Source organism: Panthera onca, chromosome B4 (assembly GCF_046562875.1).
Source record: "Panthera onca isolate mPanOnc1 chromosome B4, mPanOnc1 haplotype 2, whole genome shotgun sequence".
Lineage (NCBI taxonomy): Eukaryota > Metazoa > Chordata > Mammalia > Carnivora > Felidae > Panthera > Panthera onca.
Genome location: NC_138345.1, coordinates 24,376,444 through 24,401,096, shown reverse-complemented (window position 1 = coordinate 24,401,096; position 24,653 = coordinate 24,376,444). Strand labels below are relative to the sequence as shown.

Genomic DNA, 24,653 nt, shown 5'->3' with positions numbered 1-24,653 from the left:
TTAAAAAAAAAAGCGGATTTGTTTGAAAGGATCTAAAGAACAGATACTACTGCATCCTGACTCTAAACATTATTTTTTGTGCAGCATTTGTAACTTGGTCCTATGTGTTCTTTTCTCACATGTGAGATATATGGATATTTCTATATTAGTCATTCTAAAATACACATAATCCATAACAAGAAAACGTGATTTTCTTTTCTTCTTTTTCTTTCTTTCTTTCTTTCTTTCTTTCTTTCTTTCTCTCTCTCTCTCTCTCTCTCTCTCTCTCTCTCTCTCTCTTTCTTTCTCTTTCTTTCCAGGTTTATTTATTTATTTTGAGAGACAACGTGAGCAGGGGAGAGCAGAGAGAAAGGGAGACACAGAATCCCAAGCGGGCTCCAGGCTCTGAGCTGTCAGTACGGAACATGACGTGGGGCTCAAACTCACGAACCATGAGACCATGACTTGAGCCTCAACCTAGAGTCAGATGCTTAACCGACCGAGCCACCCAGGCACCTCTAATTTTCTGTTCTTGTGGAAATGTTTTGATCACTGTACCCTCTTTTACCCTCTTAGCAGTCACAGAGAATGGAATGGCATTATTTTTGTTGGCCATTCATTTCAAAGTTTAAGAACTCACTTTACTTTTAACTCCCTTGTGCTGAATTCTAATGCTTTCCCTGTTCTTACTGGACGTGGGGAAAGCCTGGCCATAATACTTTGAGCCATTAGAGATTATTTCTTGCTAATTCCCTACATTCTTCCATGTTTTTCTTACACCTACTAATTTCCATTTCTTTAGTTAGGTTTTGGCTCTCTGAATGTTTTCCATGTTCTCCTTGTGACTTACCAGAAGATCCTAAAAGAGTATGCATTCCTGAAAAATCTGACAAATTTCTGAATTTTATTTTAGGATTTCTTCTCTGTTGTGGTATCAGAGACAGCACAACTCATTGCCTTGTGGATGTCTGTTGGTTTTGCTCATGGTAAGTTATCTACTGATGTGTCATTTTTCTGCTGGGGAAGTAGAGTTAATTTGTTGAAGCAGAAGACTTCTTTTTTGTGTGCCTCAAAATATTCCTGCTGATGAGCTTCTTAACATTTATAGCCTATGATTTTTTTTTCAGCAACAGAGAAACAATTTTCTCGTGTTTGAAATGGTTTTGAGGGGAACAGTATACACAAAATAGAATAGGCATCCTCAATTTGATGAGGATGTTATTACTTGTAAAGCTTTTTAACCTCGTGGCTACCTGTATTATATTTAGATCTCTTTAAAGCTGTTTTAAAAATCTTAAGTATAAAAGCACTACATGCTTAAGGTAAAGAATTTAAAATATACAGAAGTGAGGGGTGCCTGGATGGCTCAGTCAGTTAAGCGGCTGGCTTTGGCTCAGGTCATGATCTCGTGGTTCGTGGGTTCAAGGCTCTGTGTTGGCAGCCTGGAGCCTGGAGCCTGCTTCAGATTCTGTGTCTCCCTTTATCTTGGCCTCTTTCCCATTCATGCTCTCTCAAAAATGAATAAACATTAAAAAAAATGCTTTAAAATATACAGAAGTGAGTGTGAATTCCATTTTCGAGGGCAATCATTGTTAACCATTTCCTATCAATTCTTTTGGAATGTTTTGGAGGATATTCATAATCTTTGAAAAAAGCAGGCCTGGCTTGTATGTATGAAGCCATCTTGTGTGTGAAATTGCATAGGGAGGAATATGTGCCTGAACTAAGAATAACTGAAAAACAAATCGTACACTTACTAATGTGTCTAGATAAATACCAAACGGAATTCCCACATTGCAAAACTTCTTGAAATCTGCTCAGCTTATCACAGACATACTCTGTGTATCTCTCTTGGGGTGGTTGGGGTAGGGAGAGTGGGCTCAGCATTTCAGAGTTTTTGCTATTATGAACTCTGCTGCAGTGACTACCATGCAACTGTATCTTTGTATTCTTGAAGGTGACTTTTTGAGGATAGACCCCTAAAGTGGAATGGCTGGGTTAGAGAGTCTGTACAGTTCACGTTTTGTAAACAGAGAAAGGCTGAAACTCTATATTGGACACCGTTGCCAAATATCCTGTATGTAACAGGCTGGTGGATTCATTCCCTGGCTTCTTCCTACCCCAGCCATGGCCTCCCTGGCCTGCGAGGCATACTCTCTCCCCACAGCTGGTGACTGTTACTGGAATGCATAGCCATGTTTTTCCCTTTTCCCATCCTTTGAATATGAATTAATCTTATTCCTTTATTAGCCTCAACTCCATTCCAAGTAACATATATTGTTTAAACACATGCTAGAAATTGAGGATAAGTAAGAAGAATTTTTATTTCTTGGGGCTTTTGTTCCTGCAGTGTTTGAAATCTTTGCAGGGGGTAGGGTATAAAACAAAAGGGTAAATTTAATTTAAAAATATAGTTTTAATATATATTAAGCTATTTGGTATCACCAGTTAAACTTTCAATTGATAATCTAATTTTGCCGCATTTCCAAAACAAATGCATTTCCATTACCTTTCCTATTCTGGATAATTTTATACATTTAAAAATGCTTTATTGTTTTATTACCGTGTTTTCAGAAACTTTTTGTTGTGGTTTCAGGTGTTTGTAACACTGATAACTTCAGTTTGTTATCCATTACAATTGACTATGGTCCATTTGGTTTTATGGAAGCCTATAATCCAGGTAAGAGTGATTTATATGTAAACATGTAAGATGTTTACACACATATATCTTATTTCACTAAAAAATTATCACAGGTTTATTTTAGATAAACTGTTATAGCTAATACAGCGGTGGGGTAGTAGAGAGAATTGGGTTCACTCATAAAACGTGGTACTTAATCTTCTGGGGCTATAAGGATTCAAAAATGAGTCTTTTGTGGTCTCTGCCCTTAAAGAATGACATATTAGAGAAGATGCCAGGGAGGGGAGTGGGGAACATGTGTGAGACCAATGTGGGTGTGACTTCGGGCATCTGACCCTTAGCGGCTCTGTGCCCTTGGACAAGCCACTTAACTTGGCACTTTACCAACCTATAAAATGGAGGTAACAGTAACACAATACTTACAAGGAGGGATCCAGGCGGGCTTCGTGGAGGGTGGAGGACATGACTTGAGGTAGAGTTTGAAGTATATGTGTGATCCCCTGATAATTCTTGCAGGTTAGAACTTGCCTCTTTTAGGCAAATATTCATATTCATATTTAAAAAGAATTTCATGTGTATGGGTAGTAAGTGTTTATGTTACTTTTGAATTAAATGTTTATAGACAAAGATTTAATAAATATAAATACATCTAATAAATATAAATTTATTAAGTGTAAATATAAACTTAGAGACAATTATCCCCACTACAAAATGCTAGTGTTTTTTGTTTTCAACAGATTTTGTCCCAAACACATCTGATGATGAAGGAAGATATAAAATAGGAAATCAGGCCAATATTGGGATATTTAATTTAAACAAGTTGTTGCAAGCTTTAAACCCAATACTGGATCCTAGGCAAAGGCAGCTGTGAGTAAATCCTAAATCCACTAATTAAATCTGTGTAAAAATATATTTGTATAATGATTTTTTAAAATTTGTTTTTAATGTTTATTTACTTTTGAGAGCGAGAGAGAGAGAGACAGAGCATGAGCAGGGGAGGGGCAGAGAGAGAGAAAGACACAGAATCGGAAGCAGGCTCCAGGCTCTGCACTGTCAGCACAGAGCCCAATGCAGGGCTCGGGCTCACAAACTGAGATCATGATCTGAGCCAAAGTTGGATGCTTAACTGACCGGGCCTTCCAGGTGCCCCTCACATCCAATTTTCTGTCCTGTCTTCACTGCTGGCTTTTAGCCCCAAAACCAGACACAGAAGCAACAGTGTTATATATAATTCCTCACCAGCTCCCACAGTCATAGGTCAAATTCCAAAAATAAATCCCTTGTTCTATAGCACCAATAAGGATTCTGCTTCTCCGGCTGTAACTATATACCCAGTGAGAGAAATCTCTGCTATTGTTTATGTATTGACTTTCTTCCATCCATTTCTTTTTTTGCTTCTGGCACTCCATTATTTGTATGAATCCTCCATATATTCCCAATTCTTTTATTATTATTATTATTATTATTATTATTATTATTATTATTTTTACTTATGCTTTCCATTTCTTTGTATTTTTGCATAGTGTTTTGTGGTTATTTCTTCTAGTTGATTTTCTAGGCCACAAAATCGAGTCTCAGGAGTATCTGTCTTCTCTCTCAATTCATCTACTGAATTTTGTAGTCTGAAACAATATTTTATAGTTCTAGAATGCCTACTGAGGTATAGTTTGTTCTTAAGTATCTTATTATTATTATTATTATTATTATTATTATTTTCATATTGTTATCTGTCTCCAAGAGCAGTTCCATTTTACTAAGGGCCAACTGTTCTGTTGTTCCTTCGTTTTTCTTCTCTGCGGGTACGAGCCCACTTTGGTACTGTGTTACTTCCCTTTGCCTCTCTGTTGGGGCTCAGCTCCAGTTATGTGGTGATACACCCTTCATGTGCCAGCAGAGTACGCACAGGCAAGTTTTCAGCTTTCCACTGGGCCTCTGGTAGCCTGCCTCTCTGCTCCCAGCTCTCCTCAGCACCAAGCTAGCATTCTCCCACCTTCTGGGGTAGACAGGTTTTAGCAGGTTTCCTGTAGGCTCGAAGAAGCCAGGGAGCCCACGAACTCTTTCCAGTAGCATATATACAGGTAGGACCTGCTCTGCTCAGCCGTGCTGTACCTCACGAGTGAGGGCCTGCAGTCCTGCCCAGACACTCCAGGCCCCAAGACTCTGTAGCCAGGGGAAAGAGGCTGAATTAGAGCAGAGAGGGGCAGGCACCAAAAATTCATTTGAACTGCCATCTTCCTTTGACATCTATCTCTGGTTTAGTCTTTGGGCTTGAATACTCTTAAAAGTGGTTCATTGTGGTTGGGGGGGGGGTCTTCATTAGAGTACACGGTCCTTCTCTTTGTCCACTTACTCCTATTTGGGGAAGGAAGGGTTAATGATCCGTTTGATGAATATGGGAGAAGAAACTAAACTTGTGAGGCTCCTCCTATTAATACCTCTCTTTTTGGAAAGCTGTCAGTCCAGGGAAAGAGTACATTTTCTGCTTTTTTATATGAAAATTTTATAGGGGTGTGCCCAAGTGAGGGGGAGGTCCATCGTTGTGACTGCTGTTTTAGTAACTGAGTGAGTAAAACTTTCTAATTTAGGCACAATTTGTTAACATGCCTATTTATCCACAGACTTAAGCCATATTCTCCAGACTAGCTTTTGTCAGTGATAAAGCTGAACTTTTAATCACAATCTGACCATTGTGTGATCTCTCATTCTGAATTTAGGCTGAAGAAAAAGTGGTACATGGTTGCCTTTTTAAACAACAGAGTAAATAATAAATAGGTAACTTATTATAAATAAGTAATATTTATACTTAGTTACTCGAAATATCTCCTGTATGTATATCAATAAGCCTGAATAATAATCTAAGTATGTTAATAATTACATAGACTGTTAAAACATTTCTTGATATAACCAGTGGACATTCAACTCCTTGAGGGCAGGATCACATTTTAATCATTTGTGTGTCTTTAATGTATTTGCTAGGAGATAGAGTATATTTACCTCCTCTCTCTCCCCCGAACTCCCCTAAGTCTAAAACTTACCATTTCCAGTACAACAAGATCACAAATGGATGGCAAACCATATAGTGATTTCATTAATCCTGGGTTGCAAAAAAATTGCTACAATAGAAGTTTTATATGCCATCTTTGGTTTCCTTAATTAATATATTTTAAAAATGTATTGGTAATACATCACATAGTTCAAAATCAAAGCAATATAAGATGTTATTCATTGAACAGTCACTTTTGTCTCCATTAATTTTATATCCCCTTTGCCCTGCAGAGTCCATTTATTCATGAGACAAATACTTATTGAGGTGCCCGTCACCGTTCCAAGTTCTGGGGGGATAGCAGTAAATAAAACAGCACAATAATTGTGTCCTTGTGGTACTTCCTTCTGGTGGGAGAGACAGTCAAACAGAATAAATAGTTACATAGCCAATTAGAAAGGAGGTAAATACTATGGAGAAAAATAAAGCAGGGGATAGGGAAGGGTTTGCAGTTTTAAAAGGATAATCAGCATCTCATTGAGCAAAGGCTTGAAGGAGTCACAGGAGCAAGCCACACAGATGCTTGGGGAAGGGTGCTCTGGACAAGGGACTAGCCTGTGCAGAGGCCATTAGTGGGTACGTGGGGTGTTTAAGGAACAACAAGAAGGCCTCTATGGCTGCTTCAGAATGAGCAAGGGGAAGACTTGTATGGGGTGAGGTCAGTAAGGTAAAGAGAGTGGAGCTGCAGGAAGAGTTGAGCTTTTGTATAATTTAAAATACATTTAAGAATATTAAGAAATAGAGGCACCTGGGTGGCTCAGTTGGTTAAGCGACTGACTTGGTTTCAGCCCGGGTCATGATCTCATGATTTATGAGTTCAGGCCCTACGTCCAGCTCCGCAGTGTGACAGTATGGAGTCTGCTTGGGATTCTCTCTTTCACTCTCTCTGCCGCCACCCCCCCCCCCCCCACCCTTGCACACTCACACGCTCTCTTTCATTCGAAATAAATAAACATTAAAAAAAAAAAAGATAAGCCCCTCTTTGGGCTCTGCACTGACAGCACAGAGTCTGCTTGGGATTCTCTCTCTCTCCCTTTCTCTCTCTCTCTCTCTCTCTCTCTGCCCCTCCTCCCCTGGTTCATGCACATGCACTCTCTTTCATCGAAATAAATAAACATTAAAAAAAAAATAGAAACTAGGGGCACCTGGGTGGCTTAGTTAGTTTCGTGTCTGACTTCGGCTCAGGACATGATCTAGCAATTTGCAAGTTCGAGCCCCACATTGGGCTCTCCGCTGTCAGTGCAGAGTCTGCTTTGGATCCTCTGTCCCCCATTCTCTCTGCCCCTGCCCTGCTTGCCTACTCTCTCTCTCTCAAAAATAAACAAACATTAAAAAAGTTAAAAAAAAAAAAGTAGAAACTTAATTTTTTTAAAGATTGAGTTTAAGGTGGGGGGATGCACCTGGGTGGCTCAGTCAGTTAAATGTCTGACTTGGGCTCAGGTCATGATTTCACAGTTTGTGAGTTTCAGCCCCACATTGGGCTCTGTGCTGACGGCTCAGAGCCTGGAGCCTGCTTTGGATTTGGATTCTGTGTCTCCCCTCCTCGTCTGTCTCTCTGCCCCTCTCCCACTTGTGCATGCTCCCTCTTTCTCTCTCTCTCAAAAATAAACTAACATAAAAAAAAAAGATGAGTTTAAGGTTAAGAATGCTTTAATCTTTATATTTTTATGAAATATGGGAATTGAGATTGGTAAATATAATAATTATATTTAATATATGAAAAGGTTCACTTTGTTCTGATAACTTAAGAATGTTAATTTTAAATAAAGATTTCATTGTCCTTCCTTTTTTCTTCCTGTAGAGCTGCTCAGATTCTTGAGGGGTATCCAGTTCTTTATTATACAAGGTTTGTCCTTTTCAATACAGATATTAAAGCCTCCTGGTTGGTTTGGGGACAATTCTTGAAATAGTGAGTTGAACTGAAATAACATTTCTCTTTCAGATTTAGAGAATTGTTCAAAGCCAAATTGGGATTACTTGGGGAAACAAAGGGTGATGATGATTTAATTGCATTTCTCTTACATGTGAGTTTGTCATTTTATATCTTTTTTTCCTTGTATTTGAATTACTATTCTTGAAGAATTGAGATTGAAAAATATAATCATTTTCATTAGCTCATGGAAAAGACAGCAGCTGATTTTACAATGACATTTCGGCAGCTCAGCGAGATAACTCAAAGCCAGTTACAGGAGCTCAACATTCCCCAGGTAGTAATTTGCGACATTTGTTTTTCTCTTAATTCAGTATTCTTTTTTATTTTTTTATTTTTTTTAACGTTTATTTATTTTTGAGACAGAGAGAGACAGAGCATGAACGGGGGAGGGTCAGAGAGAGGGAGACACAGAATCTGAAATAGGCTCCAGGCTCTGAGCTGTCAGCACAGAGCCCGACGCGGGGCTCGGACTCACGGACCGCAAGATCATGACCTGAGCCGAAGTCAGCCGCTCAACCGACTGAGCCACCCAGGTGCCCCTCTTAATTCAGTATTCTTTAACAGACTTATTGAGGTATAATTTGTATACCATGAAATTCCACTGGCCTGAAGCATATAATTCAATGACTTTTTAAAAATTTATAGATCTATGCAGTTATCACAATTCTAGAACAATTCCATCACCCTAAAAGAGATCCTTCCTGCCCATTTGCAGTTAATCCCTGTTTCCACTCCTAGCCCCCAACCACCTACTAATTAATTTTGTGTCTCACGGTTTTCATTTTCTAGACATTTCCTATAGGTGGACTCATACAGTGTGTAGTCTTTTGCTTCTCCATTAGCCTAGTTCTGAGGTTCAGCCATGGTGTTATCTGTATCGGTAATTCTTTCCTCCTTGTTGCTGAGCGGTACTCCGCTGTGTGGATATACCACCATTGGCTGATGCATTTACCAGTTGATGGACATTTGGGTTATTTCCACTTTTTGGTTACTGTGAGTAAATACTGATCTGAACATTCACGTACAAGTTTTGGTGTGAACATATGTTTTCATTTCTCTTGGATAGATCCTAGGAGTGGAATTGCTGGATTGTTTAGTAAAATGTACGTTTGATTCCTTAAGAAACTGCCAAACGGTCTCTAAAGTGGCAGGGGCTTAACTTAGTTTTAAAAGTATGTGTTGCCTTTTTATTTCAACACGAACACATTGCATTTATGAAATATTATGGGTACTACCAGAAGATTCTTACTTATAGATTTTTAGATACCTAGATCTATTTCTAAGGTCTATTAAAAAACAAAATTCAGCTGTATAAATTTGACGATCCAATGGGTTTTATTCAACAATTCATGAATGGGGCAGCATCCCACCTAGCAAACAGAAAGGAGCTCTGAGGAGCTGTACAAAATGGGGGACTTTTATAGGCAGAAGGGGACAGGGACAAGGAAAGAGCAGATTACGTCATCTTTTGGGGGAAGGATGGTAGGGGTCTATCAGGTGGATTACCTCACTGCTGCTGACCTGGGAGTTCCAGCTGACCAGTTAAGATTACCTTCCTGGGGGAGGTTGAAACTGCAATTAGGTTAGGTATTAAGTTTTGGTTTGGTGATGTGGGCTTAGCACAAGTGACTCCATTTTGGGCCTGTTTCTTTTTTGAACAGGTTTAAGTATTTTATATTGTAATCACTGTTTATTATTGTTTTTGAGATTAAAATTCAGCCTTATTTTTTGAAATTTCAATCTCTTCATTATATTACATGACATTCTGTGCCTAGTTAATGTTATCTTTTTATAGCCTCACAATGCATTTATTTATTCAAGAAGCACTTATTGAGAACCCACTATTATTAAGAACTTACTCTGGGACAGGCATTATAGTAAATGCTTTACAAAGTAATGAAAAATTAATAATAATAACACTAATAGCTAACATTTATTGAGTGCTTATTATGTTTCAGGCACTATTCTAGGCATTTTATATGTATAATCTGTGCCACGACATATGGGCAGGTACCACTGTTATTTCTATTTTACTGGTAAAGAAACTGAGGCATGGAGAGGCTATGTAGTGCCAGCTCACACAATTAGTAAGTGGCTGGCTGGGTTCAAACACTGGCAGCTTTCTCCAGAGCCCCTGTTCTTAACCTCTGGACTATCTGCATCTTTTTCCCATGAGCCCTTCACCGTAAGTAGCTCAATATAGTAATAAAAGTAAATTATTGTTAGCTTTCAGTTTATTTTCTGTCGATAGGTAAATATCAGGATCTGATTCTCATGTTTACCCATGCCCGATGAGGCCCCTTCATGCTATGGAGCTCTTAGCCCGTGGTTGTAGGGCTAGAATTTCGTGTTAGAGAATGCTTGGAGTAGTGAGGAACCCCTCTTTGGGCCTCCTCAATTTGCCCCGCAAATTAAGTTTTTAAAAGTAAATTACACATTATTTAAAGGAAAGCTTTTGGTAATATCAGTATTCATGTGTAATCTCTATAAGAACTTTGTTTTTTATGTATCTTAAATCATGCCATTATATGGCTTCCCATGAATTAGAACTTTAGAGTTGAATGTTATATAAAGAGAAGGAAGGGCCGCCTGGGTGGCTCAGTCGGTTAAGTGTCTGACTCTTGATTTCTACTCAGGTCATGATCTCACGGTTTGTGAGTTCGAGCCCCACATCAGGTTCTGTGCTGATAGCATGGAGCCTGCTTGGGATTCTCTCTCCCTCTCTCTGTGCCCCTCCCCTGCTCACATGTATTTTCTCTTCCTCTAAAAATAAATAAACATTAAAAAACAAGAAAAAGAAAATATTCTTTTTTTAGTACTACTTCTACTTGAAATAGCATGTCTTTAAAAATCTGGATAAGTTATTATTAAGGAATATAATTTAAAGTAATTTGAAGTTAAAATAAACTGAACCAATATTAATATACTAAGCAGCCTATTATTGTATTTTCATTTAGCAATTCTGGGCGCTGAATATGATTTCCAAACACAAGCTCTTTCCAGCCTGGGTATCCCAGTACCTGCTGAGACTGAAGAGGTAAGGCAATCTAACCATTTCCGAAAAAGGATGCAATGTTGTATTACTTTAGCAGAGTCAAGCCATCAAGCCTCTCTTTCTTTAATTCTCCAACATTTCCTTCTACTGTTGAGTACTTTGCACCTGCCTAGGCGTCCACAGCAACACCTCACCCATGCAGAGAGCACCTGTCTGCTCACCCCAACTCTGATAACACTGTTCCCCAAGTTCCTTGGGAGCCCATGCCCTGAAGCTCTGGAGAAGAGCTTCTCAGGTTTCTATCCATGCCTGTTAGTTGTCACATCTTCTACACTTGTGACAAGTTACTTTGTTTCATAAATCACAGTGAATTACTTGGGAGTAAAGACATTGTAGGTAGTGGCCCCTGAACGGAGAGAGGGGAAAACCACAGGAAGAAATAGCTTTTCCCAGTTTAATGGCCCCTGAAGGCTGTTTATAAAGACAACCATGATTAGTCAAGAAAAAGCTAAATTATTTTCAGAAAACCATGTTTAAGATAAGGAAAAGTATCAGAAAATTTAGATTTTTAGACAAAACTATTTTTTAATTGGTAAAAATAAAAGACTTGGAATTAGCTAAAATAATTAAACAAGGTAGTATTTTGTATATTATTTAATCAAACTCAGTATTTTCTATCTTCCTTTCAGACACTGATGCAATGTGATTTTTAAATGTTTTTTTCCCAATATTTGTCTTGTGAAATAATTCCCACCCTTTTGAAAAAAAGCTATGATATAAGGAGACAGTGGTTAATTTTGTCCTTTGTTTTATTCATTGTTAGTAACATGAACGATTCAGATTCTGAAAGAAGAAAAAGAATGACAAGTAAGTAAGCCTTTTGATTTTTCCAATTTTAAGGATTATCACATAAAAGCAACATTCTTTTGAAAGCTGGAAGTAACTACTTGAGGAACTGAGGGGTCTTTTTGGTTTTGGTGTTGGTATTTTTGGCTTGTTGTTAACTAGGATAATTTTACTTGAGTGTATTTTAGTTGAGTTGAAGTGTCATCTATGAGCTTGCCTAATGACATTTCACACAGTATAATAGTTCTGCTTTTAATAAGTTTGCATACAGATGTTAAAATCATATAGTCCTTTTTAAAATTTTATTTGAGAGAGGCATATCATGCATGTGCTAGCGTGGGAAGGGCAGAGAGAGGGAGAGAGAGACACACACACAGACACAGACAGAGATTCCCAAGCAGGCTCCATGCCCACAGTGCAGAGCCCAATGCAGAGCTCAGTCCCAAGACCATGAGACCATGACTTGAGTCAAAATCAAGAGTTGGACGCTCAACCGACTGGGCCACCCAAGCGTTCCTAAAATAATATAGTCTTTTTTTTAAAAATGTTTATTTATTTATTTTTTTTTTGAGAGAGAGACAGAGTGTGAGCAGGGTGGGGGCAGAGAGAGAGGGAGTCACAGAATCTGAAGCAGGTTCTAGGCTCTGAGCTGTCAGCACAGAGCCCAAAGCAAGACTTGAACTCACAGACCTAGAGATCATGACCTGAGCTGAAGTTGGACGCTTAAGTGACTGAGCCATCTAGGTGCCCCAATAAGATATAGTCTTAAAAGATGGGGAGAGACAAGGTAGCTTGGGTTATGATGAAAGAAGGTGAGTTTGGGGATCTGGCAGATGAATCTCCTCTTGTGACTTTTTAGCTGTATGATCTGAAAGATACTTAACTCTCTGAGTTTAAAAGTCCTTAGTTGTTGTATAATGGGGATATTTTGCAGGGATGTAGTATTGGAGCGTAATAATATATGTAAGGTATCTAGTTACAGTGCCGGGGCCATAATACACATCCAGTAAATGATAGCTCTGAAAATAAATCATCTCTAATACTGATTTCAGTTTACCATGTGACTTCACAGTTGGTTTGGTGAAGAAAACAATGGAAGTTAGTTCTTTTTGCAGTATGGAGTCTAAGATCAAAGAAGTTAAGCTGAGTGCCTGAGCACTCCTGCCTCACTTAGGACTTGTATAGAGAGCTAGTGTGTGTCATCAGGGTGGCCGATTCATGTGAATGAAATAATGATGATGCTCACATTCCATGTGAGGTTAGGGAATGAGATTGCTTCTTGAACTCAAGACCTTCTTGTAGAAATAAAACCAAGTTTAGTTTTTACAGAGAAGTGAGTGATCTATTTGAGGCCCAGCATGGATTTAGTTTCCACTTCTGTCCACTGCTGCGGTTGTACAGAATTTATAAGCCAGCTCAGAGTATGGACAGTCAGCAGTCAAGAGAAAGAAGAAATGGAAAGAATAACATGTGGTGGAAGTCTTTAGTATTTGGATTTGTTTGGTTATGACAGGATGGATGAGATGATAAAATGAAAGAAATTTCAGTGAAGTCAAGGCTGCAGCTTTGAGTTATGTTAGAGAAACAGTAAGTGCTGAACAGTGGGCTCTCAAGGGAAAAAGATAAATTTTCACAAAGAGCAAAGGCATGATAAAAGTTCATAATGATACTCAGTTACGTTTTTAAAGGCACACTTCCATATGTTATTATTATATGCTTAACTGATGTGAAAATGCAAATATATAAGAAATTGATTGTACAAATTCATGTAACAATGTGTATCAGGGATGTGGAATTAAAGAATTGTACAGATGTGAAGAAATAAAACATCTAAGAAGAGTGTCCTGTGTAGTGAAGTCCAATTCTTCATTTCCCTTAGGGAGTCTTCATTCCTATGTATGGTCTTGAACTGAGTTTATTTTCCTCAGAGAGATAGCATGGCATGGGCTCCAGAGGTGGGCCTGCTGTGCCCGAGCTCTGGTTTGGCCATTTATTTCCTACATGTTATTAAGCAAGTCATTTGATTCCTTCATCCCTCCTTTTCTCTTTCTGGTGTGTATATATACTTTTTAGGGGCCTTACTGAGGTATCATTTACATAAAATTCACTCATTTTAAGTGTACCGTGATTTTTTTAGACTAAATTTAAAAAATTGTGCAACTCTACCAGGTATTTATCCAAGGGATACAGGTGTGCTGTTTCAAAGGGGCACATGCACCCCAATGTTTATAGCAGCACTATTGACAATAGCCAAAGTATGGAAAGAGCCCAAAAGTCCATCAACAGATGAATGGATAAAGAAGATGTGGTATATATATGTACAATGGAGTATTACTTGGCAATCAAAAAGAGTGAAGTCTTGCCATTTGCCACAATGTGGATGGAACTAGAGGGTATTATGCTAAGTGAAATTAGTCAGTTGGAGAAAGACAAATATCATGACTTCACTCATATGAGGACTTTAAGATACAAAACACATGAACATAAGGGAAGGGACGGAAAAATAATATAAAAACAGGGAGGGGGGACGGGACACCTGTGTGGCTGAGTCCGTTAAGCATCCGACTTGAGCTCAGGTCGTGATCTCACGATTTGTGGGTTCAAGCCCCACGTCAGGCTCTGTGCTGACAGCTCAGAGCCTGAAGCCTGCTTTGGATTCTAATGTCTCCCTCTCTCTGCCCCTCCCCTTCTCACACTCTGTATGTCTCTCTCTCAAAAATCAACATTAAAAAAAATTAAAAAGAAAACAGGCAGGGGGACAAAACATAAGAGACTCTTAAATATAAAGAACAAACAGAGGGCTGCTGGAGGGGTTGTGGGAAGGGGGATGGGCTAAATGGGTAAGGAGCATTAAGGAATCTACTCCTGAAATCATTGTTGCACCATATGCTAACTAACTTGGATGTAAGTTAAAAAATAAAAAAAATTATTAATTAAAAAAATTGTGCAACCGTGACCATCCAGTTTTAAAACATTTCTATCTAGTTGACCCCTCTTTTGTTTCCTCACCTATAAAGTGCATTTACATCATAGGCTGTTGCACAAATTCAGGGAGATAGTAGTTGGCACATAATAAGTACTCGATAAGCATCAGCTATAATACTAGTATAGAGTACATTGAGTATCTTCGTCACAGGGTTGTTGGGAAGACTGGGATGACTTAATGTTTTCTAGAAACCAAAAGACTAAAAATATATTGCTGTTTTATATTGTTTCAAAACATTAAAAAAATTAACAGTAGATTAGGGGAAGGTTTGCTTTAAAATTTTTTTGTAGATGCTCCAAATTGCAAGCAATGGGAACATCAAAGATGAGTGTTTTATTTATTTAAAAAATTAAAAAAAATTTTTTTTAATATGTATTTTTGGGAGAGAGAGAGAGAGAGTGAGTGAGCAGGGGAGAGTTAGAGAGAAAGGGAGACACACAATCCGAAGCAAACTCCAGGCTCTGAGCTGTCAGCATAGAGCCCGATGCAGGGCTTGAACTCATGAACCATGATATCATGACCTGAGCGGAAGTCGGACGCTTAACCAACTGAGCCACCCAGGCGTCCCTAAATAATAGTGTTTTAAAGGTCTTAGAATTTTTTTTAATTCTGCAAGATTTATTATTTTTAAACCTCCAAATAACTCTATGATCATAAGCCACCAGAGGACATTGATCTCTTCTCTTTTATGTCACACTGTGCCCACACAGCCCAGCTCATATTAAAACTTTAATAAATGCTTTTGATGACTGTCCTTACTATGCATCTAGGCAAGCCATTATAGCTCCAGCATTATACAAGTGGGTTTCTGCAATAAAACTAACTTGGTTGTAATTCTGAAAATGCATCAGTGTAATTTTGCTTTCTTTGTGCCTAGTAGTGAATTTGTGGCACAGGCTCAGAAGAATCTTTATTTGTCCTTAGAACACAGCTATTGTAGAGCTCAAGGCCAACTATGTTGAAATCCTGGGTTTGAGCCTCATTATAAAATATAACTGTAGGCCTAGTCCACAGGTCTAAATATAAATTGTGGCCTCAAGTAAATATTTTAGACCTGACCTTTTGTAGATACGAGGATAAAGAAAAAATTCCTTCTTCATTCTTCTTCCTGGACATTAAAAAAAAAAACACAGATGGGGTGCCTGGGTGGCTCAGTCAGTTGAGCATCCAACTCTTGATTTTGGCTCAGCTCATGATCCTGGGGTTGTGGGACTGAGCCTTGGTCAGGGTCTGCACTGAGTGTGGAGCCTGCTTAAGATTCTCTCTCTCTATTTTTCTCTCTCTGCCCCTCTTCCCTGCATGCACATACTTTGTCTCTATCTCTCAAAAAAAGAAAGAACAATGGAAGATGCTATATTTGAAATAATTTGTCTCTTAAATTATGTTAATAACTAACAATTATGAGGATAAGATTTATTTTTATTTTTATTGAATTAGATAAATGATAAAGAGAGTTGCCATTTTCCCGTTTCATTGCCAGCCTGTTAGAGATTAGTTGAGCTTAATAATTTGAAGTGCTCAGTGTTTTATGGACGTTGAGTCTTTCTGATATACTGATCTTTTCCAATTGAGGGTAGCAATGGCATGCTTTCTTTGTATTATGATGTACTCAGTAAAACATAGCCTTAACTCTCTTGACAGCTAAATTTACCTTTTCAGAAAGATATACTAAGTCCCTCTTATATTCCCTTTTTTTGCACCATCTCATTGTTTAAAGATGAGACTTCAAACATGAATTTGAGTCCTGCCCTTACGTAGTCAACACTCTAGTGGATCAGGGATTATCACATTATATGTAACTCTGGCTGGGCTTGTGTGTGGACATAATCCTCATTAACGCACTGCTTAACATTTTATTGCCAAAAGAAAGAACCTACCAACAGAAAGTTCCCAACTAGATAAAAATGTAGAGAATTAGATAACTCCTCAAAGAATCTTATAAACATCTATAATTATCTGATTTTCAAGTAGTTTACATATTTGTAACTTGGTCCAAAGCACTCCTGCTTGTAGCTGAAATTCCCAGTATGTTTTAATAGTATTTTACTGTCAGGTTTCTATGACATGTGTGTCAAATTTGCCAAACTTAAAAATTTTTTTAATGTTTATTTATTTTTGAGAGACAGAGACAGAATGCGAGTGGGTTAGGGGCAGAGAGAGAGGGAGACACAGAATCCGAAGCAGGCTCCAGGGTCTGAGCTGTCGCACAGAGCCTGATGTGGGGCTTGAACTCTCGAGCTGTGAGATCATGATCTGAGCTGAAGTTGGACGCTCAACCGACTGAGCCACCCACGCACCCCAGATTTGTCAAGCTTTTAATTGGAAGCTTCTTCTCTCCCTCTGCCTAAGCTAAGCACTTCCACAACATCCCTTGCACATTAGTTTTCTTTTTGTTTAAAGATTGTACATATTTTTGTGTACACGTTTTTATTTTAAAGGAGTTCTGTATGAATTCTTTAAAATTGAAAAATACCTGGGTGGCTCAGTTGGTTAAGTGGCCGACATCGGTTCAGGTCATGATCTCATGGTTCGTGAGTCCGAGCCCTGTGTTGGGCTCTGTGCTGACAGCTCAGAGCCTGGAGCCTGCCTCAGATTCTGTGTCTCCCCCTCTCTGCCCTTCCCTCCCCCGCTCACTCTCTCTCTCTCTGTTGCTCGCAAAAATAAAACATTAAAATTGAGAAATGCAGAAAGACTAAAAAAAGATCCCCTGTATTTGTAAACATAGTTACTATTTACTTTTTGATGTATTTACTTCTTGTTTTTCTTTTTCATGTGTATTGATTAGGAGAAATATGTGATGGTAATCATACTATGGTATAATTTTAGATGTATATATATTTTTTTACCAAGAATAAATAAGGCATTTTTCCTTACTACTTCATTCTTTATAATGTAACATTTTTAATGGCTGGATAATATTTCTTAGGAAGGGTATACAGTGTTTTACTTAACTATTCCCCTAATATTAAGTATTTAAATTGTTTCTGGTTTTCTTTAATGTAAATAATACTTTTTAAGTTCTAATTTGTTTTCATAGACTACATTCCTAGAGAATTGCTTGGTCACAAGGCACTTATATTATTAGATTATCTGTCATATCATGGCAGATCTTTAAAACCAAGTTGAAAGGGAATTTGTATGTTTCCACCATTCAAGTAGTTTGGAAAACTGTTGAGAATCACAAAATTGTGATTTCTGGAGTCTGCTCAGAATTTCTGTTCTGCCAGTGGGGATAAGCATCCTCCCTCTCCACTCAGTTGATAAATTGTTTTGGACAGACTCATCTCCAATAAAGACATAGTTTCTGGAATTTTTTAAATGTGCCATTATAATACCTTTAATATAAAAAATGTGTGGTTACTATGAAAAATGTAAATTTATAAGGAGTTTTGCCTTCCTGTAACCCTCCATGCTTGCTCTTGGCAGCATGAACATTAAGCAGTCCCACTAAGTCAGACCTTAATTCTGAGCTTGAGGATGTTAAAAGTAGCAACTTCTCTTCCCCCGCCTCCACTCAGGCTGTGGGGCCTAATTCAGATTCATTCACTACTTTCTCCAGCTTTAGAAAATGCTTAGTGAGGGGCGCCTAAATCGGTTAAGTCTGTGACTCTTGGTTTTGGCTCAGGTCATGTTCTCAGGGTTTGTAGGAAGGAAGCCTGATCTTACAGAGCCTGATTGGGATGCTCTCTCTCTGTCCCTCCCCCACTCGCTCTCAAAATAAATAAACGTTAAAAAAAAAAAAAAAAAACTCAGTGAACTGAATATGGTGCAAAAAACCCAAAGTAATGATGAACCACTGAAGAGAAAAACCAAACCCAGTACTGATCATAGCGCTCAAAAAAGTGTTCTCTGTACCATAAGGTTATAGACACTGTACATTGTTTATAAACAATCAGAGTTGACTGATGCTGATCTTTGCTTCTCATTTGTGCCTTCCAGCAAAGTTCTTAAAGCTTATCTAATTTTGGGGGTGATTTCATATTGCCTTTGTGGACTTAGTAATTTATTGTTCCAAAACACACTTTTCCCTCTGAAGCTGTTAATCCTAGGTATGTGCTGAGGAACTGGATGGCAGAGTCCGCAGTGCGAAAAGCAGAAAGGAATGATTTTTCAGAGGTACGGTGTGTGAGTCTCCTGGGTTTATATTTATTAATTTTAAGTGTATCATATTTTAAGTACACTTACTTTGTTTGCAGACATGTGAAACTAGACCACTGCCAGTACCAGCTTTTCCTTCTTGTTGCCTGGTCTCTCTTTACCAGTAAATCATTGTTTCATTTTTTAAAAGAAAAAAATTTAAATTAAAAAAAAATCCATTCTTTAATGGATTTAAAATTTTAAAGATTCATTTATATCATATATCTATATTACTTAAACTTCTGAGGGTTTGATGCTGCTGCTTCTTGTTTATGTTTTGGAGTTCGGGATTTCAATCTGTGGAATCCAGTGAAGACTGATTTAAGGGTGCATCTCCCCAGAGGGAGTTACTTTTGCTTCTACCGGGTGTCCAACGCACTAGCAATGTGGGTCCACTTAAATTCATACAACAGTAAAGATAAATGAACTGGGTCTACGTGCATCCGCATGGATGAATCCCACATGTAATGTTAAGCAAAACAAGCAAAGGGCAAAGGAATATATACCACATGCTTATTACCACTTAAATACAGTGTAAAACATGCAAAATTGTATGTCACTTAGGGATGCATGTGTGTATAACAAAAGTAACAAAATGAATAAAGATGATAAATATCATTTTTGGACTGTGGTTACTTGGAGGCAAGGAAGAAATTTGCATTAGGGAAGGAGACTCCTATTGGGCTCCAGTCACATTGGAAGTATTTGATTTCTAAAGCTGAGTGGAGGATATACAAGTGTTCATTGTATTGTTCTGCATACTTTCTTGTATGCTTCAAATACTTCACAATCAGTTATTTAAAATGCAATGTACATAATTATGTTTTTTTAGAAGAGGAACAGCGTCTGGGGCGTCTGGGTGGTTCAGTCAGTTGAGCATCCGACTTCAGCTCAGGTTGTGATCTTGCAGTTCATGTGTTCGAACCCTGCATTGGGCTCTGTGTTGACAACTCAGAGCCTGGAGCCTGCTTTGGATTCTGTGTCTCCTTCTCTCTCTACCCCTCCCCTGCTTGCACTCTCTCTCTCTCTCTAAAAAATAAAATAAACATTTAAAAAAGTTAAAAAAAAGGGGGGGGGGATGGCCTTGGTGTTCATGCTGTCACTCTGTACTGCACTGGAGTAGGTGTTATGGATGCTCCTGCCTTCTTTCCCTCAGAATCATTCTCTCCACAGAGTGTGCATGGTCACTACCAACTGATCAGGGCTGGCATGAGAAACTATTTTTGCTATTTCTAATTTGGAACTTGCATTAACTTTATATTTCAGTAGTTCAATTAGCTTGACAAATCTAGGTTTTCATTTTAGAAAATATTTTAAAATATCTTTTTTTCAATGTTTGTTTTTGAGAGAGAGAGAGAGTGCGAGCGGGGAAGGGGCAGAGAGAAAGGGAGACGCATAATCTGAAGCAGGCTCCAGGCTCTGAGCCATCCGCACAGAGCCCCACACAGCTCAGAAAGATGGACAGCAGGGGGCGCCTGGGTGGCTCAGTTGGTTGAGGGGTCAATTCTTGATTTCAGCTCAGGTTATGATCTCACGATTCATGAGATGGAGCCCCATGTGGGGCTCTGCGTTGACAGCATGGAGCCTGCTTGGGATTCTCTCTCTCCCTCTCTTTCTCCCCCTCCCCCACTCATGTGCACACTCTCTCTCTACCTGTCTCAATATAAATAAATAAACATTAAAGAAAAAAACTAAAAAAGAACTAACTAAATAAAAAGATGACAGAAATGGCTTACCAGCAGGGCAGCATCGGCTCCTCATTTGCAGGAGTTCAGTCCATGCCAGTAGCCCGGCACGGCAGTGAAGCTCAGGTGTGCACAGACGAGGTCCACACTGGGAAGACGAAGGGATAGCCCTGGCTTAAAAGCTTCATGCTCCACAGAAACCAGTATCTCTTGTAACAACTGCATAGGCATAGTCTCCAGTGTCCCCATGAGCGGCCTGCCTTATACCGAGTCACCACACTAGAGAAAGCCCAAAACATGCTGTCAGGTATTTACAGTTCTCCCATCCAGATGCTACTTGTCAGTCATAAGCAATGTTATATGGTGACATAGTTGTCATACCACCTCATCAAGTTACCGGGGAACAGAGCCAGACAGTTAATTCAGGGTTAAGTTCTCATGCAGGAAAGGAAAAAGATTTTGTTAAACCTTTATATGGGTAACCGTTTACACACACAACTTGTGTTTACCTGTTTGCATCAAACACACTTCTTGAGAATCTACTCTATGCAAGGTGCGGTGAAGAAGTATAAAAATGTATTCAGGGAGATTTTTAGCCAGCAAGTGAGAGTAGAATAGGCATAAATAAGACTAACTTTGGTAAAAGTGTATGTATAGAAAGAACCCTGGGGGAAGCTGAGAGGGGCTCTAAAAGCACCATATTGATGATGATGCTGTCTTCCTATTAAATATTAGTAATACAGTAATACCCTCTATTCGATCTCTTGGTACTTTCTTAGTACAGACAATCATGCACCTTTTTCTATCAATAGAGCTAAGCATTCCTTTATTAACACCCAAGGAAATGATATGCACCAAAAATACCAAAGGAAATGCACCAAAAATATATTTTAACTGAAGTATGGTTGACATATAACATTATATTACTTTCAGGTGTACGACATGATGATTCAATATTTGTATATACTGTAAAATGATGACCACAGTAAGTCCAGTTAACATCCATCACCATACATAATTACACATTTTTTTTTCTTGTGATGAAGTCTTTTCCAATCTACTCTCTTAGCAACTGCTATACTGTATTATTGTTAACTTTAGTCACCATGCTATACATTACATTCCCACGACTTATTTATTTCATAACTGGATGAAAAGAAACATTTAAATCCTAGAATTATTGTTGAAAGAGGTGTGTTTTTTGATGCCTCAGTTTATTACCATGGGTCAAAGTGCCAATGAGGAAGTGGCATGAGTTGGAATCCATGCCCTTGCTTTGGAAAGACTGCAAACCACTGACATTATTTTCTTTTTGTAAATATTTTAGAAAATTATAATTCTCTTAATTCTGTGAAAGAATTGCTGAATTATCAGGATATATGTATGTATGTGTATATGTGTGTGTGGATATATATATATATATATATATATATATATATATATATATAGTCTTTTTGAGAGGGTACATATTTGTTCTCCTGTTTTAACACAAAACTAGTACTTAAAGGAACTTTCTGTGGAATGACAGAAATTTTAAGTAACAAGTATAGTTGAAATTTTAATACAACATACAGTGTTTAAACATTTTTAAAGAAATTTCAATTTAACCTTGTCATTCTGGGAATTTAGAAAATTGATAGGTCCTGAGGGAGAAAATGTGCATCTATGTGCTTCAATTGTTTGCCAGGTCCATCTTCTCCAGCGTGTTCTTCGGCATCCTTTCCAGAAGCATTCTGCAGCTGAAAAAGCAGGTTATTCCTCACCTACTCCTTCTTGGGCCAAGGACCTCAAAGTTAGCTGCTCATCTTGATTTAGGTTAAAGAAATGAAGGGATACTTTTGTCATTGAACTCAACATAGAATCATCCATTTGATAAATTCTTTAAAAAAATTTTTTTTAAACGTTTTTATTTATTTTTGAAGGAGAGAGAGAGAGAGAGAGCATGAGCAGGGGAGGAGCAGAGAGAGAGGGAGACAGAATTCGAAGCAGGCTCTAAGCTTTCAGCACACAGCCCGATGCGGGACTCGAACTCACAAACTGTGAGATCATGACCTGAGCTGAGGTGGGACGCTTAACCGACTGAGCCACCTGGGTGCCCCACCATTTGATAAATTCTTAATGACCATCTACATTTTGATGACAGTCTCACATTTCATAAAAAGGATTACGTATGCAAATTTTTTTTTTTTTTTTTTTTTTTTTTTTTTTTTTTTTTTTTTTTTTTTTTACCAAATAAACTGGACCTATTCTTTGGAACATCTTTGTGATCATTTTTGTTCTAATCAATAACTTTAATGGAATAATAAAATATGGTAATCCATATGAGTATGCTCAATAACTAAAAAATCTTATGGCAATCTTTTAATGATTTTATGAGTATTCATCTAAAACATACTATGTACCCAGCATTGTGGGGCACATCAGATAAGTAACATAGTTTAACTGCTCTCCTAGAGCTTTTTCATATATGATGGTAATTTTCAAACATTAACCAAAGTAAAGAGAATAGTTTAATGAATCTGATTTACCAACCAGCTTCTTAATTAGGCATCAATGCCTGATCAATGTTATTTCGTCTTCATCCCTACACACTTCCCCTCATTCCTAGTTATTGCTTTTAATTGAGGTATAATTTTTATATCCCCATGTATTTTTATTTTTATTTATTTATTTATTTTTATTTTTATTTTTTTATTTTTTTTTAACGTTTATTTATTTTTGAGACAGAGAGAGACAGAGCATGAACAGGTGAGGAGCAGAGAGAGAGGGAGACACAGAATCTGAAACAGGCTCCAGGCTCTGAGCTGTCAGCACAGAGCCCGACGCGGGGCTCGAACTCACGGACCGTGAGATCATGACCTGAGCTGAAGTAGGATGCTTAACCGACCAAGCCACCCAGGCGCCCCTCCCCATGTATTTTTAATAAGTTCCCAACTGTGTTTCATTTAATTTACAAATATTTCTGTATGCATTTCCAGATGTTAATGATTTAAAACGCATACAGTACCATTATCACCTTAACACAAATTGACAACTCCCTAATGCATCAAATCAAATAACTAGTTTTTGGATTTTTATAAGTTATTTTCACCACTATTATTATTTTATAGTTTTTTTTTGAACTGGGATCTAAGTAAGGACTATACATTCAAATTAGATGACAAAATCTCTTGAGTTTCTTTTGATATCTTCAAGTACAGCCACCTACATATATTTTTTTCCCTTTCAGTTTTTTGTTTTGTTTTGAAGAAAGCAGATAATTTATTCTGTAGTGTGTCCCAGAGCCTGCATTTTGCTAACTGCATCTCTGAGGTATTGTTTAACTTGTTGCTCTGTCCCCCTATATTTCTATAAAGCTTCAATTTATTTGAAGAAATACTTGCTATCAGAAGACAAGTGTTGTACCCTTCCACCAAGAAGTACATATTGGCTGTCTCTTTTTGTGATATCAATAGCCACTGACAATCATCACTTAGACCCAATGACTCAGTAAGTTGCAAAACAATAATATAGTCATATCATTCATTTGTCAGCTGGAATCCTATAACAGAAAACTTTCTATCACTATTATTTACTTATCCTGAGGTTCAGAAAGCCAAAGAGTTGGTTCTCAAGCATGTTCCAAAGACAACCAGTGGGCTTGTTGTTTTAAGTTATCATTATGAATTCTTGAATTAAAGCATATTTTATGTTTTACACTATCGCAATTATTCTTACTGATGTATAAATTGTCCCATATATGGCCAATGAGGTTTTATTCATAGTGTCTCTCTGTGTGCATGATCCTAGAAGTTTTTGATAGCTTCTTTGTTTTCTGGTGTGGTAAGTTCCATCCTGTTTGTGTGTTTCTTGCCTTACCCCCAGGACCTGTCATTTTTCTAAGGAGGCCCCATTCAGGGAAATGATATTTAGAGATTGCAGTTTGGAGGCTTAATGCTTTGTGAATATTTGAAACTCTTTACAAAGCTTGTTAAATTACAGCAAATATCTGAGTTGTAAACTTTCTTTTCTAAAATTAAATGACATGAACTAAGAACACAAAAAACCAAAAATAGCAAAAAGATACATTATTAAAACTAAAGAAAAGTCCGTGGGGTGCCTTGGTGGCTCAGTCGGTTACGTGGCCAACTTCAGCTCAGGTCATGATCTCACTGTTCGTGAGTTTGGACCCTGCGTCGGGCTCTGTGCTGGCAGCTCAGAGCCTGAAGCCTGCTTGGGATTCTGTGTCTCCCTCTCTTTCTGCCCCTCCCCTGCTCGCTCTCTGTCTCTCTCAAAAATGAACATTAAAAAATTAAAAAAATAAAACTAAAGAAAACCTCACAAAATTTTAAGGTGACTGTTATTATTTAATTGTCAAAGTAACACTTGCTCATGCCAAGTAATACATGCTCATGTAAAAAATTTAAAT

The 24,653-nt window shown here is 38.0% G+C and overlaps 1 protein-coding gene across 1 annotated transcript in view; it reads left to right on the top strand.

Moving 5' to 3' along the window:
- Nucleotides 1–23,104, top strand: part of LOC132695004 (protein nucleotidyltransferase YdiU-like) — a 35,793-nt gene extending 12,689 nt beyond the window's left edge. The window contains exons 10-19 of the mRNA XM_078450331.2: nucleotides 893–965; nucleotides 2,576–2,659; nucleotides 3,358–3,487; nucleotides 7,465–7,509; nucleotides 7,606–7,687; nucleotides 7,778–7,870; nucleotides 10,554–10,633; nucleotides 11,415–11,458; nucleotides 18,460–18,539; nucleotides 21,933–23,104. Of these exons, the coding sequence (XP_078306457.1) occupies nucleotides 893–965; nucleotides 2,576–2,659; nucleotides 3,358–3,487; nucleotides 7,465–7,509; nucleotides 7,606–7,687; nucleotides 7,778–7,870; nucleotides 10,554–10,633; nucleotides 11,415–11,458; nucleotides 18,460–18,539; nucleotides 21,933–22,055 (834 nt within the window). The 3' untranslated portion in view covers nucleotides 22,056–23,104. The remainder of the gene's footprint in view (nucleotides 1–892; nucleotides 966–2,575; nucleotides 2,660–3,357; nucleotides 3,488–7,464; nucleotides 7,510–7,605; nucleotides 7,688–7,777; nucleotides 7,871–10,553; nucleotides 10,634–11,414; nucleotides 11,459–18,459; nucleotides 18,540–21,932) is intronic.
- The last annotated feature ends 1,549 nt before the right edge of the window (nucleotides 23,105–24,653 follow it).